Here is a 15848-nt window from a genome sequence, read left to right on the forward strand (position 1 = left end):
TCAGTTCTCACAGACTTTGGTTTAGGCTTTGTTAGATACGTTGTCCCAGAAGAGTGCAGCTGTCTTGGAGGGAAATGGATGGAGAATCATTCTTTGATGTAGTCCAGTGCTGACCCATTCTGGACCTTAAAGATTAAGAGGGTAAAACCTTAAGCTGGCACTAGCAGGAAACTGAAAGCCAATGGAGGGTGCAGTATATATTTTCCTAACAATTTGTCCAGCTGTGGAGATGTGCTGTTGTGTTTTCTATCTTCAGCTTTAGACAGTGTATTGTAACAATCCAGTCTGGAGATTCATAATACATCAACTACTATGGCCAGATTCTTATCCAAGAGGAAGGAGTGTGTTTCCTTAACAAACTGAAGACGGAAGTAGTGGTATTAATAATTTGCTCTGATACGAATTACTAACACTTAGCTATGCCTTTCAGCTCCTATTCTCTATGATGTGAGTAAATATGAGTATCCCCAGTTTACAGATGGAAACTAATGATTGGAGACAATAAATGACACGCCCATTGTCACACACAGTCTGTGCTGGAACTCAGATATTGTCTCCCAGCATAATGCTTATTCTCGTAGGTCAGAGTGCCACTCACACTGACTCTGACTTGGAGCACAGAGTTCACAGGAGTACTATTAGACTCCACGGCTGCAGAAGAAATTCCAAACAACAACAGGTCTCATCAATCAACTTTAAGCCCATCGGAGAACATAAGTAAATACTTCACTCAGACTTCTAGGACGCCTGGCCCCGGCACCCATCCATTCCACTCTGTCCATTTTCCTCTCTGTGAAATGGGACTTCACAGCCACCTACCTCTTGCTTAGTGCAAAGCTGATGCTGTATTTTGTCATTCTCATTTTTTGGTTTGAAGGAAAAAGAATGCAAATAAAAAAACATCCTTTTTAAAATATATTAAAAAGAAAAAAGTTAAAATTAGAAAAATCTAAACTAATTCTTAAATTTTCTTTTTCCTGGGAAGAAGTCCACTTGTTTTCCTTTGAAATTTTTCCCCTAGGAGCCTCTCTTACCCATCTAGTGCTTTATGAGTATTTTCTTGTAGGTAAAAGTTGGATGACTCTCCTTAATGTTTAAAGTTCAACCCAAATTAATCCCGCTTGTAGTCTTGAACATTTACACAAACATAGAGGGGATTAACATACAAATGCACACAACAGGGAACAGCAAAGTGAGGAAAATAAGAGTCTATTTCCATTTAAGCTTTGGACTTCTCTAATGTGGGGTTCATGGCTTTGCAGTGACTTCACAACATTCACAGCTCTGGTCCTTTGGCTGAAACAGTTGTCACCGTTATCAATTCATAGACTAACTGCTTAAGTGGCACTAGGAGAAGTTGAAATCCATAATGGCAGAGGATCAGCTGACTGCTTGTACTTCAGACTTGCAGATCCTGGAGATTGTAATCAAGTTTCAGTCCCTTCCTATGGTTCAGCCTCAGCCCAATTCCTTTTCAGGGACCTGTATTTCATAAGAGACTGTTAGAACAAGAAGCAGATCCCCTTCTACAGCTAGAAGCAATGGAGAACATACTCTTAGAGTTTTGGGGCAGAGGGTTTTATTTCCCTTACTTTCTGATTCCAAGGAACAAAAGGGGTTGGCTTTGCATCTTGGACTTAGCAGATGAAAGTGTTGATATGTCTATTTCAAATCCAGGATGGTGATTCTAGCCTCCATGATCCATTCTTTAGATACTAAGGACTGATTCACCGCTATCTGCCTGCAAGGTGCCTACTTCCATATATCAATCCATTCAGCTCACAGAAAGTACCTTAGATTCCTAGTAGGAATATCCTGCTACCAGCTCAGGGTTGGATCTTGCCTTTTGGTCTTTCTATGGCACCGAGGGTTTTCATCAAGTGTCTGCAGCTCATCTAAGGAGACAAGAAATCCAGGTCTACCCACACCTTGACAACTGGTTGTTTTGAGGAAGAAGACCACAAGAAGAGACCAACTTGTTTTCAAGTAATTGTAAAGCTCTGCCTTGCTAGGTCTCAAAGTCAATAGACAGAAATCCACAGCAACTCTGACTTGGAGCATACAGTTCACAGGAGCACTGTTAGATTCCAGGTCCGCAGTTTCCCCCTCAGGTAACCCAAAGGATTCAACTTCAGGCTTTCTTGTCTCAATACTACCCCTCCCTGGGGCTGGTTTATTACAACAACATAGTCCAAATAGCCCATAACAAAAGTCCCAAATATGTAGTCCATTTCTAAGATCCTTCATTTTCAGTTTTTACTGAAAAATTCTTGGATTTTACAAAAGCCATTATTTATTTTTTTACTGATTTGCATCTGAATTTTGGACCACTCAAGCACATGAAAATACTGATTTTTGAGAAAATCCAATGCATTACATTAAGTAGATGTTTGTTAATAATAACTAATGTAAGTGCAAAGCCATGTTAAAGTAAGACTGTAATGGAAGACACACCTACACAAACACACATTCGTGAGTGCATGTGTGTATACTGTTAATATACAGTTCATGAAGTAAACCACAGGCTTAAACTGCTTTTATTTTCAATATTCTGACTTTTTCTTTGTTGCTCTTTTTCTGTCCTCCCATCTGCCAGTATTAATCCTGATATTTACTTAGAAAAAGGAGAAGTTTTAAGCAAAGGAAAAACTGAAAATGAAGGTGCCTTGTTCATTTCTCACTCCAATACAAGCAATCATTAAAACTCAAGACGTCTCATCCCTTGATGTCCTAGATACCACTCATCAGTGCCTTCAACCATACCTGGACTCTCAGTCCTCTCCTGTCTTTGTACTAGGACTGCAACCTCTTCTTTCTACTGGGAACTCTTACAGCCTCTCTTCTGGGAGCATCTTTGCCATGCCCCGGTGTCTTCCACCACACCTAGGCTCCTTGTTTGTCTTCTTCAATCTGTCTTCCAGGACCAGCCATTCCAGTTGGAATGCAACCTTGCTCTTCCCACTAGGAATCCCCACAGGCATTTTGCTGGGTGATCATCATTACTGGGAGAGCATCCCTCACTCCTCCTAGCCCTTTGCTGGTTCAGTTCTCTGGCCCTGGAGCTGTCAGCAGGTAAGCTCCTCTACTGCTCCCCGGCCATCAGCCCTCTTTGGCTCTTGGCTCTGACTCTCTGGCTGAGAGCCATCAGGCAACTCCCTCTTCTGCTGCTTCTCCCTTCAGCCCTTTCCAGCCCTCTGGCCCTGGCTTTTTACAGATTGGGGTGCCAGCGAGCAAATTCTTCTTGCTGCTGTCATTACCTTCAGTCTTCCCCCAGCAAACACCTTCTACTTCCTTCTGGGACCTTTCCTAGTCCTTTTGGTCTCTAGCAGCTCTAACCTGCCTTTCCTGAATGAGCCAGTTTGCTTTGACTTAGTGGAATTCTGTCTCACCTAAGTCTTTCCTTGATCCTTTGTACCTGCCTAGGTGCTGCCTCGTCCTCCTAATTGGCCAAAAGAGAGCACCTGCTCTGGCACAGGGGAGCTGGATGTATTTCATTTACTGGGGCCAGCCGCCCTGTGATCGCATTCCTGCCTCTTCTTTCGGAATCCCCGAAACAAATGCTGACAGACAACACCACAGCTGTCCATTATGTCAACAGGCAAAGGAGAGCACGATCATCCCCACTCTGTCACGAAGCTATACATCTATGGAATTGGTGCATTCTCAACCAGATCACACTGGAGACTCCGCACCTTCCTGGCTGTCTGAGCACTAGAGAAGATCAGTTCAGCAAGGAGGTCAATAACCACAAGTAGTCTTTCAAAACTCAGTCCAACAGAGCATCTTTTGCAAATTGGGATTCCCAAAAGTAGACCTGTTGGCAACAGACCACAACAAGCAGTAGCAGATATTCTGTTCAAATAGGGCTGCAAGTCCAGGGTCCCTGACAGATTCCTTCCTCATCCTTTGGACATGAGAGTTGATATATGCCTCTCTGCCAATCCTCATGATACTGAGAATCCAGGATGCAAGATCCACAGTTACTGTAGTGTACTTAACTTCTTTCTTAAAATGATGGTCCACACAGATTCCACTCTTTGTGGCTACCAAGCATGTTGTCTAATTGCTTGGAGGTGGGTAATAGTGTCCTACCTAATCCAATGATTGCCAGACAGCCCTACCAGAACTGGCATCCAACCTGGAAGCCTCTAAGAAATAGTGTCTTGTAAGTGTGTGGATCAAGTTCCATATAGTTGTTCTATAAAATTCAGCTATGACTGTTCCTCACACAGCCCTGTTAATATTATATTATGGTCCCAAGAAGGAGGAGGTGCCTGAACTGGGAGAAAAACCATGTATGAGGCCTTTGAGGAATCATGCCACTGGAGATTGGGAAAATAGTGTGACCCTAGTTTTGGGAGGAGGAGAGAAGGAGGGTGTGATGTGAAGATATTACTTGTAAACAGACCCTTATGGAACTGATTATATCTGGATTATTTCAGGACTAGCAAACCATCCGGTATTGCTGAGTTTAGTAAAGTCAAGAGAGTTGCTGAAATGTCCAAAGAGAAAACTTTATAGCTTTATATGTCAGTCTGATTGAAGGTTTTCTCCTTCAGAGAACAATGTTCTGTACCTCAGCTGAACAGCTTCAGTCATCCAGTCAGCATCCAGGCTGTCAGGTGTTACAATGCTAGGTCCGGGTGTAAGATCTAATGGTTGTTTTAAGAGACTGTGTTGGGCAGGAATGGGTAGAAAGGTGGTCAGGGGCTGTATTGAGAGGTTCGCTAGATCCATATACTAGAACTGCATAAGCTGCTGAGGCTATTGTAATTATGCTTCTCTGAGGTGTGTTATCCACATAGATTCTGTAATCTGCCCTCCTTCCCTGCTACTATGGAGTTCTATTCCTATGAGATTTTATATTGGGAAGGGAATTGAGGGAGGCAGGTACAGCCCCAATGGACACTGCTAGCCAGAAGAATCTGATCTCACACTCGTGGCCCTCACAAGAGTGTAATCTGTGTGGACAATATGTCTTGAAGAACCACAGTTATGGTAGGATAAGTAACCATTCTTTTCTTCCTGATTGCGCGGTCACATTCTCTCCTAATATCCAGCATATCTATTTGTGCTAGAGGCTGACAACAATATTTTCCCCAAATTGTACACACTTTTCAGCCTAAAACAAGTTACACAAACAAAGAAGCAGAATATAGCTTTATTTTTACTATCTTTGTGCTCCCACAACAATACTTTGGTCACAGGGAGGGCAGCAAATTAATACAATATGTATTTTTTTTTAAAAAAGAAATGGCAGAAGCAGCCATTTCTTATACTAGTTAAACAAGGACTTGGAGCCAGAATTGTTTGAGATCCTCGTTGTTTTGATAGATTTATTTATTCACCATTCCAAAAATAGATGAGATATAATAGTCAGTGATTAATTAAACACTATATCAATAAAATCAAGTTATCTTTTTTTTTTTTTTTTTTTTTTGCCTACTTGGCATTTAAAAATAATAGCGTTACATTTGTTCCCTCTGAGGCTTTTCTGGTGACTATTCATTTAAGAGATTTATTTTTGATTTGACCCATCACATACATTAGTGTAACAATGTGCTAGGAATAGTTTTTGTACAAAGAAAAAAAACCACCACCACAGACCGAACTTGTCCTTAACCCGTTTCAAAGTTTCATATTCTTTTTAGCTGGCAAGATCACCTTGTGGTTCAGAAAATGTCATTTCTTTAATCTATCTAGATTACTTATAGAATTCCATTAGTATATTATTTCAATATCTTAGTCTTTAATGTATTTTATTCTCTCAACTTCCTGGCATGGCAGGGAGGTGCTATCAGCCCTATTTTACAGATGGGCAATTGAGGCAGGGAGACACTTAATGATTTGCCCCAGGTCATGTAGGAAGTTTGTTATGGAGCAGAGCGTTGAACCCAGTGCTCCATAGTTCCAGGCTAGTGCCCTAAATGCTGGACCATCCTTTTTTTTTGCCTCAAAATATCTGAGAGAGAGTAAATGTTTCATGCACAGCATGCCGAAGAATTGTAAGAGAAACCTGAATGAGAGCAAATATTTGTTCAAGACGTTGGGATGTAAGAATTTCATATCTAAACATTGCATGAAGTTATTATGCATTTCTTTTTGTCTCTTGGACTTGAGAAGCAAAAGGCTTTTACATACTTTAAAGCCATAAAACATCATATGATTAGACAGCTGCATAGAATTGTCTTGCATTGCATAGAAATTCATTAGAGAAAGATCTTTACTCAATTATTACTAGCTAGTATTAAAGCTAGTGATGAAGACCAATGACTGTCTTGCTAGGGAGGATTTAGTATGTTGGATAAAGTGATATTAATACACGGATTTGTGTGTGTGTGTCCTTGTCTTTAACATATAAACTCTGGATTTTTTTTACAGAGCTTTCTGGGGTGCTGCATCAGTGTCACGTTCTGGCATCAGAAATGGTCCATTTCATTCATCAAATGCAGTATTATATTACATTTGAGGTACACTTTATCCATCTAATTTGTTGTTTTTAAAAAGGGAGATTTATCACATTTAATAACCAAGATGATTTGTGTCTTCTATTTAGAATAGAAGAGTAACTATATAATCTATCAAATAAAAACCAGCTCAGCTCTGAATCATTGTTTCCTAGGTCCTTGAATGTTCATGGGATGAGCTCTGGAACAAGGTCCAACAAGCACAGGACTTAGATCACATCATCGCTGCTCATGAAGTTTTCTTGGACACCATCATCTCTCGCTGTTTGTTGGACAGTGACTCCAGAGTAAGCCTTTTTCTTTGTATTAAATCACAACTTCATTATGTCAGCTCATGCTTTAAATGATTAAAAAAAAATTTATATTACAGTAGCACCTAGAGTCCTCCTCCCCTGGGATCAGGGCCTTATTGGGCTAGGTGCTGTACACAATCCCTGCGCTGAATCCTCTTCTCCAGCTACCCCTTTCTTTAAGTCGCTTCCTCAGCTGACATGGTTTCCCCCAACTCTAGGCTGATGACTCTAATCTACCACTCCACTCTGAACTTTTTTGCCCCTGTCCAGTTCTGAATCTCAGCCCGTTTAACGTCTCCAGGATATCTTGCCATCAGCTTAAACTTTGCAGGGCCAAAATTGAACTCTTTGTGCTCCTCCTATCCCCTGCTTTTCTGTTTCACTGGTCACAGGGTGGAGTGACAAGAATGAAGATTGTGTCCAGAGGATTATCTAACACCCACTCCAGCATCATTCTGACCATGTCTGATGACACACACAGCTTTGCATCCCTCCACTACCACCGCCTACCACACCAAATACAAGCTTCTAATTAGAGCTATTTGGGAAAAAAAGGAGGAAATTATAAATTGTGTATTGAATTTTTTTCCTGACTTTCTGAAATGTTGACAAGTTTTGACTAGCTTTAATTCTAGCATTTTAAACGCCTTCACAGCACATGCCCTAAATATTTACATGCTGTATATCTTATCATGTTTCCCCACATGCTGGTTCCTGTCTCTGTTGCATATTTGTCCACTTCTCCCACAAGAATCTTCACATCTTCCTTCATGCCTCCTTTTATGTGTGGAATGCCCTCTGCAGACTAGACTGTGAAATCACTACCCTCTCCTCCTTCAGATACCTTCTTAAGACTTTTTCTTTCATGATGCTTATGGGAAACTGCTAGAGAAAGAGCCACCAGAGTCTTCAGATGTTTATCTTTTTGACCTATGTAAATGCCTATTCACATTACCATTGTCCTCATCTCCTCTCTCATGTTCATTTCAATTGTGTAATCCACCCACTTGTTGCATCTTGCCTTGATTATATTGTAAGTACATTGGGGTGGGTACCATATAGTTTTGTATAACACACAACACACTGGAAGCCTCCTAGCACCATTGTAATACAAATAATTATTTCCTTGATGGGCCAATTAGCCACAAATGCTGCTTTTGACTTGGAGAAGGGCAATACCAGCACAAAACACTTTATGTTAAAAATGCAGTTGTTTTACACAGCTATTAAGAGCTGTACAAATGGTAAGAATTTAAAAAGAATCTTGTGGGAGAACCAAGAGGAACTGCAAAATGTTCTCCTTTTCCCTCTTTCAAGACTTATGTAGCAGTAACATCATTATTTTGGACCTATGAGTAGATTTTTGGGATCTGTTTTACTCCAGTCTTCCCCTTCCATATTCTTAACCATTGTGATGACCCACTTTTTTATCTGAAGATTATCTGGCTTGCATTTGGGCTACATATGCAGCCTATAGCTTGAGATGAAGCATGTTGCTATTGCAATATGTGCTGTCCCATTTTTGTTCCAGTAAGAAATGTATTAATGTTGCTTCTGAATCTGGGTTTTCTGCATAGCTGTGCTCTTAAGTTACCATTTTACTTCCAGGTAAATAATCCTTTAGAATCTCAGCAAATGTATCAGTAGCTTTAAAATCCTCTATATATCCAGAATTATCTTCCTTTTTACCATCTTTCTGAATCTTCTCACAGGCGCTCCTCAACCAGCTTCGAGCCATTTTTGATCAAATCATTGAGCTTCAAAATGCTCAAGATGTAATGTACAGAGCTGCTTTGGAGGAGCTGCAGATGAGGTTGCAGTTTGAAGAGAAAAAGAAGCAGCATGAACTTGAGGTACAGTAACGCTGCTAGTCCTGTGTATTATGGATGGCAATTATATGAGAGAGATGGAAAAACAATGTGTTTTTTAATTTAAAGTGAATGTATTTAAGACAAAATGAACATCAAGGGTTGTTAGGTACCTTTGCCAAAAGTTAAAAATATAGTGAGAGAGAAAATAAGTCAGCAGCTTCCACACACACACCATAGAAGGTTAAATAGAAAGTTTTGCAGCCTGTCTTGAAAGTCAGTAAGCTGTTTCAGACCAAGGAGTGGGGTAGTAGGTTCCAAAGCTCTGAGCTCCTCATGGAAAATGCCATGCCTAAACCTAACAGTCAAATTCTTTTTCCTCCAACTATACACATTCATTTGATTAGAAGAGTGGATATGTGATGAAATCAGCTCATTCCTAAATACAAAAAAGTTTATGGAATTCTCATTTACCATTGTCTATCATATAATAATTCTTGGCAAAAACATTTTATAACTTGTCAACTTCAGGAGTAGATTCACTAACGCAACTTATTAGTTATATTTACGGCATAACCAATATGAAGGGGTTGACAGTCGTAATATGAGAAGCTGAACATGTGGCTTGTTATGATGAATTTTGATGTATGAAAATAGCAGTTTAGTCCAGTTGGTAGCTGGACCCATAGTTTATAAATGTGGGGTTTAACATCTCTCCCACTTTGTTCTGTAGGGTGAATGGGGAGTAACTGCATCTGAAGAGGAAGAAGAGAACAAAAGGATTAGAGAGTTTCAAGAATCCGTACCAAAAATGTGTTCACAGCTGCGAATACTTACACATTTCTATCAGGTGACTTCAGATTTATAAAGAGTGTTTACTTTAATCTGTACCAAGAAAATACATTTGCTGATTTCATATACATTTGAGTTTCTAAAAATCAAAAGTACCTGCAATTTCAGCATGAATGTTCGTCCATAATCTGGATGTTTTTATTTTAAAGCATTCATGTTAGCTAGTCCTCAATACCTATTTTGTCTTTTTAAATATGTGTTTGGGTTAATTCAGAGGTTGCGCCATTGAAAACATCAGTTTTAGGAAAATTGATCATTTGTAGGTGGATGATATTTGGGAACTTCTAGTAGCCATTCTGTATGAGCATTAAAAGCAAGTGCTTTCTTACAGGATAGACCGTGATAGTCTCTCCTATTAAGTCTCATACTTGTTTCATAATGGATTTAATAGTTCTTTTTAAAGTAATCTTAATCAATATAATCCCAATTGCATTCCATTTACCTTCCTAATCTTTGCAAATGATTACTACCCAAATAATTCTTTTAAAGAAATAGTCATTTTCTGTTCTCATTTTAGGGATGTTGAAATGGGTACTGTGTGAGCAGCTAAGTGAAAGCATGCAGAGTCGCATGCTGTGAAAACAGAATTATTCAGGATTACTCTTAATTAGTTACATTTTATTCCAAATGCACCATTTACCAAGGAACCAGTAGCTAAATTTCAAGCAAAGCATTCCACAGGATTTTTTTAAAGGAAATTAGTGTTACTATAATCTACCATAAAACATTAGGGCCACACTTCTATCAATTTACAAAGATCAGGAAATGAACAATTAAGGATGGATTTTCAGTTTCAACTTGCCCTATTGTGTCTAGTTGTCAAAGCTCATATAAAATGTCACATCATGTTCTTTTCTGAAACCCCCTACAAAGTAGCACTGTGTAGGATAAGGATATCATTTTTTAGTTTAAACTACTCTAAAGCCAGTAAATAAAAACTAAAGTTGGATGTTGAAGATTATGGTGATACCCTCTTCATATTTTAATGCATGTTTCTAACTAAATTTGTTGGGCCTGTTCTCTCCCTGTCCTGCTGTTTATAATTTCCTATATGTTTAAGACATTAGACAAAATACAAGATGTTAAATGTAGACATATTAAATAACAGTAGATTAATGAATTAGAAGAAACCTCTGCTGTCTCCCTAAGTGAACCATGTTCTGCATTTTTTTCCAGCATTGTTGTTATCAAGACTGATAAGGGCCTTAGGCCGTAAAACTCGTGTAGGGTTTTTTTTGCAACACTAAGGCACCAGTAGTTCCACCATTAATGCTTGCAAGAATGCACTATGTCTACACTAGCCATTCTGGCTTTTATAATCCTGTTCAGCATGACCATGCCCAGCACTCACTCACAAATTGGTATTGCAAAAGATGGGGATCTGGCTGAGTTTGACACAGGTCTCCAAAGCTGGGCTTGGGGTAGTAACAGCCACAACTGGGAAGATTCTGTTCTAAATGCTTTTAAAATGTGAATCTCATAAATTAGCATTTCTAAAGTATGAAATTTTGTAAAATTAAATAATACCAGCTCCACCTAAAGTACTGGTGCTACTAAGGTTGTCCGGCATTTCCTGTTATAAGACCCTGATTGCAGTTGCTTATACCTTTGTGAAATTTTAACCATTTGGGCTGAAAATTTCTATGCCGGTTGTCTGCCTTGGGTTGAATTTTTTGTGCAGACTTTCAGCCAAGTGGTACAGCTATTTCTGAGTTGGAGGCTAGGTAAAAATATTTTCCCCCTGCTTAAAAAAAAATTCTGACAATCATATTTGAGAAGCTCTAGTGCCCCCATGCTTTTTAATTTGGAATAGTGGCATTTGTGTCAGATTTTCACAGGGATGACAAGAGACATCTCTATCTAAATTTGGTCAAGTCATAAGCCTTTGACAAACTGCAGTTCACACATGCTCAGTAGAAGACTCCATAAAAGGTTTGCAGCTAAATTCCCCGAAAAGACAAGCCAGTCTGTAAATCTACAACACACTAGCTTGCCATGCCATAACATCCTGGATGGACACTGCTACAGCTCATTGGGAAGTTCTACAGTGTGCATTGATGTCATCCGGAGATGAATCAGGGTTGTCTAGTGAAGGAAACTGCTGGCTATTGGACCCCTGCCTCATTTCTAAGGTGTGTAGTGAATGAGGCAGAGGATTGCCAGATGAGAAATAATGGTCTCAGAATGGTTAAAGCAGTTGAAAGCCATCCTGGAGAACTAGATTCTATCCCTGTCTCTGCCACGGAGTTCCTGTGTGGTGCTGAGCACATCACTTAATCCAGACTTTTCACAGGTAGACACTAATTGTGTGTTCCTCATTTTCTGGGTATCCAGTTTGAGAACCTGCATCCCTTTTAGCTGAAGTGCTGAGCGCTCACAGCTGCAATTGAAGTCAGTGGGAGCCTTGCTTGACACACAAAATTTGCTATGTAGTTCTATGTACTAGGTGTTGGCACCTAAATTTACTGGATATTTTTTACCTTAATCTCTCTGTTTTAGCGCCCCTTCTGTAAAATGGGGATAATGCCACCCCCTCGCCTCACAGAGGTGTTATGAAAATAAGTAATGAATGTTTGTGAAGCACTCAAACACTAGAATAATGTACACCATAGAAAAGCCCATGAGGAAATTAATAATTGTTTTCAGAACAGGGGTTGAATAGTGCCTTGTAAATAAGACCTAGGGCTACCCATTGAACAATGAGGAGAAAACAAACTATTGAATTGAGCACTGTCTATCCTGTGCACTGAATGAGGTAGGGTCCTGTGGGGGAAAAAATAGTATGTAATCATGTAATTAAAGATCTAGCATCATAAGGCATATGCACAAGGGGAGTGAATTAAGGTTGCACAGGTAAACTTAATTCTGGTATTCCCTAACTTTTGAGTGCTTGACTTTGCAACCATAATATTGCTAATTTAACAGTTTTTGTGTGTGAGTATAAAGTATTGTTTTTAAAACAAGCAAAAGTTTGAGAGCATAACCTAACAGAACACAATTTAAGTGCATAAAATTACTTAAGCTGCAGTAGCTCAAACAGGAAAGTAATTGATAGTACAAGAAACATTGTAAAGAACCTGCTGAATGGGTTGCAGGAGAACCAGTTGCCAGTGGTGCAACGGCAACATCAGTGCTTTCACGCTGCAGTGACTCTGGTGCGGGATATAAAAGCTGAAGAGGCTTCTCAGAGCAAGTAGTGACCAAGTGGCTTAAGAGTTTGTGCTGTTGCTGTTATAAGTTTTCTATTTTTAACTTCAGTCATGGAGTCCCTATATATAGCTGTGGATTTGTTATACTTAGTTTTGCACTTCATTTGATTTGCGAACCATTAGTTATAAAAATTCTGCTTGCCCTTCCCTTTGGAGTTCTCTTTTCCTTTAATACATGGTTACCATTCAAATCCTTAGTTTGCCAACAGATGCTATTTCTGATGAATCTCCTATTTTTCCCTTTCCATTCAGGGTATTGTGCAACAGTTTTTGATCTTACTGACTACAAGTTCCGATGAGAGCCTTCGATTTCTTAGCTTTAGATTGGACTTCAATGAACATTATAAAGCAAGAGAACCAAGACTTCGTATGTCTTTGGGCACTAGAGGGAGACGCAGCTCACATATGTGAAACTTCTAATGACTGTACCTGGATTTCTGAAGGATGTTAAACCTGTTGTTGGATAAGGGAGTCAATTTCTACGTACTAAAACCAAATGGCATGCGATAGGTGTCTATCATTTCTGCAGGCAACATGTTTTCAGTCTTGTGATTGTGTGACACTATAGGACAGAAAGCAAAAAAGTCTCATTTTTTTACATTGACATTTGTAATATTACAAAATTAAATGGGCTGGTTTAAACTGTTCCAACTGATCTGCTAAATCTTCCTCTGAAAAAAGACCATATTTTATTTGGGGCTTTTTAAGCTCTCTTCACTGTAACTTACATTTGGAAATCACAGATCACATCTTAGTTTGTTTCAGAAGGCACCGTTTCCTTTTTTAACAATAAAATAAGAGGGCGTTATTTTTTCTATATATATATTTGTTCTATTGGGATATTGTTTTTGTTAAAGTCAAGAGATTTGGATCCAGATCTAATATCCTTATTTAGAAAAACATTTTACTATACTGATTTTCAGTGTTGTGATGTATTTGTGTGAGAAACTTTGTATTCTGGTATGTAAACTTTACATAAATTTTTAATTTTTTTTCTCTCTTCAAGGTTAACATTTTCAAAATTTTGATTTATTATTCCAGGCAAAATTCTGCCACTATACAAAAGCAAAGTACAGGAACATAACAGGAGTGACATGTATAACATAATAAAACATCCTAAAAATTGAAGTTAAAATCTCAGTGCTATCCCAAGTGTAGTAAAGAAATGTGTAAATATGGATAGAAGTGAATGCAGTGTTTTGTGTTCAAAATCTGATGATTAGAAAGAAATTGACTTGGATAATGAAGACTACTTATTTCTTTCCTTGCCTATTTTTCCATTGTAAATATTTATATATTGCTGTCCAGATGTTAGGGGGAAATGGTTTTTGTAAAGATGTCATTATATCAAGTCATTTAAGCATCCATTTATTATGTTCCACAAGTAAAAGCTTAGAAAAAATAAAAACACAATTATCTTTCAAGTACTTCGCTGTTTTTTGTAACTGGAAAAAACAAATTTTTGGAGCGGATGGAAAAAGGGTAAACTGAACACCAATGGGCATTGATCTTTTTTTTAAATTTCAAAACCCCTATCTGTACCAGGTTGTGGTTTGCTGGCATCAACTAAGAGATCAAAATTCTGCAAAAAGTTATAACATACAAATAATTACACTAAAATCCCAACAGCCTAATCCCATAACAAATGAACCCATGCAATCAGAGCACCAGATCAAATACCCTAAGCTTGTCTCTTTTTTTTTTTTCCCCTGCCCTTCCCCTCCCTGAACATCTGGGAAAACAGCCTACATGGCATTCTGTAAAGCTCCTCTGTCTATCAAGTTTGGGCTACTTTGGATCAAGAGGGAAGAAAATTCCATTGTTGAGGACTCCTCAATGAGAACACCCTCTCACCCAACAACTTTGCCTACTCTAAAACATTGGTGCTTCAGTTCAGCTCCTCTACTGACTGACTGACTATGTAGTAGTATCAATGGGGAAAGGTCCTTCAGATAAGGAGATGGTGCAGGTCATCAGCCAAGAGGAGCATGGGCCTAAATCATAGGTTGTGGTATAAAGGTCCCTTAATTCAACACTCAGTACTTGAAAGAGACTGCTCAAGCATTGAGCAAAGATGACAAAGTTTTTCCATTTTCAGTATTGCCCTGGTACTATGAACACAGTTCAGCCTGAATCATCAGTTTTCTCTTCAAAGCAAGAAATTTGCCCCATAACACGAGGCACTGGAAACAGAAAGAAAGTGAGGAGACAATAGATTAATCAGAATGTCAACTTGAAACAAATCAATTGACCAAGACCTTATGGCTTCTAAAGTAGAGGCAAAGAAACTTTTTTGCCCTCCTTCCAGCCACAATATAAGATGTCAAGCATTTTTGACAGAATCAGACAGATTCATCCTGAGACTTCCACCACTATTTTAGTTGTTTTTCCTCTTGCTTCATTTGTTGCAGAACAAGGTGATCTGTCAGAATGAAGCCATGGATTAGGACATCTAAGTGCCAGTGCACTGATTGGAAAAAAAGAGACAGGTACAGTATAAAGTCGTACTTAATCATCAGTAGAATGGTCTGAGAATGGAACAATGTTCAAATCTCTTGGAAACGTCCAGGTTCAATTAAACTATGAGGGCAAACCATCAAAACAGGTACACTGTCCTGCCAGGAACGCTGTGCCGTAACTTTAGAGTACTCACTTCATCTACCCACAGGGACCGTTTCTTCCTTACCCCTATTAGCTAAAGTCTGGTTTATGCCCTGAAGCAAGAGGGGCTATATCCTTCCAAAACTCGGGATTTTTAAATCTTTGTTATCACAACTCTGGCTATTGTTGTCCATATAAAAACCTGATTCTTTTTTTTAAATCCTACTAGTCTCTTGGCTTAAATGTGGCAATGAGATCCACAAGCTGTGCACTGGGTAGAAAAAATACTGCCTTTTGCCAATTTTAAATGTCTTTCAAGTTAATTAAATGTCTCCCTGTGTTAGGAAGGATTTTTTCATTGCATTTTCTTCAACTTTCTCTTTAACCCCACCCCCCCCCCCCCCCCAATCCAGTTTGCAGTTTCTTGACTTCACCTAAACTGCCCTAAGGACAACCTTTTTGCCAAGTGTAAAACAGCATTTACTCCATCCTCATAAACACTCCTAGGTCTTTTATCTTCCTTCAGCACTGGGCCGTCGCTCCTTTCCTCCTTGAGGCCCGCTCCTTCATAGACTCCCTTGAATTCACTCCATGCTTCCCAGGTTCTCCTATTTTGCT

General features: G+C 39.1%; 1 protein-coding gene across 1 annotated transcript in view; it reads left to right on the forward strand.

Annotated features, from left to right (window-relative positions):
* The window catches only part of TUBGCP3 (tubulin gamma complex component 3), a 113660-nt gene extending 99607 nt beyond the window's left edge, over positions 1 to 14053 (forward strand). Inside the window, exons 18-22 of the mRNA XM_067563680.1 lie at positions 6382 to 6470; positions 6623 to 6754; positions 8473 to 8613; positions 9302 to 9418; positions 12882 to 14053. Of these exons, the coding sequence (XP_067419781.1) occupies positions 6382 to 6470; positions 6623 to 6754; positions 8473 to 8613; positions 9302 to 9418; positions 12882 to 13040 (638 nt within the window). The 3' untranslated portion in view covers positions 13041 to 14053. The remainder of the gene's footprint in view (positions 1 to 6381; positions 6471 to 6622; positions 6755 to 8472; positions 8614 to 9301; positions 9419 to 12881) is intronic.
* Positions 14054 to 15848: the final 1795 nt, after the last annotated feature.

This window comes from Emydura macquarii, unplaced genomic scaffold, assembly GCF_026122565.2.
Source record: "Emydura macquarii macquarii isolate MOO-44397 ecotype Brisbane River unplaced genomic scaffold, CSIRO-AGI_Emac_v2 contig_2531, whole genome shotgun sequence".
NCBI lineage: Eukaryota > Metazoa > Chordata > Testudines > Chelidae > Emydura > Emydura macquarii.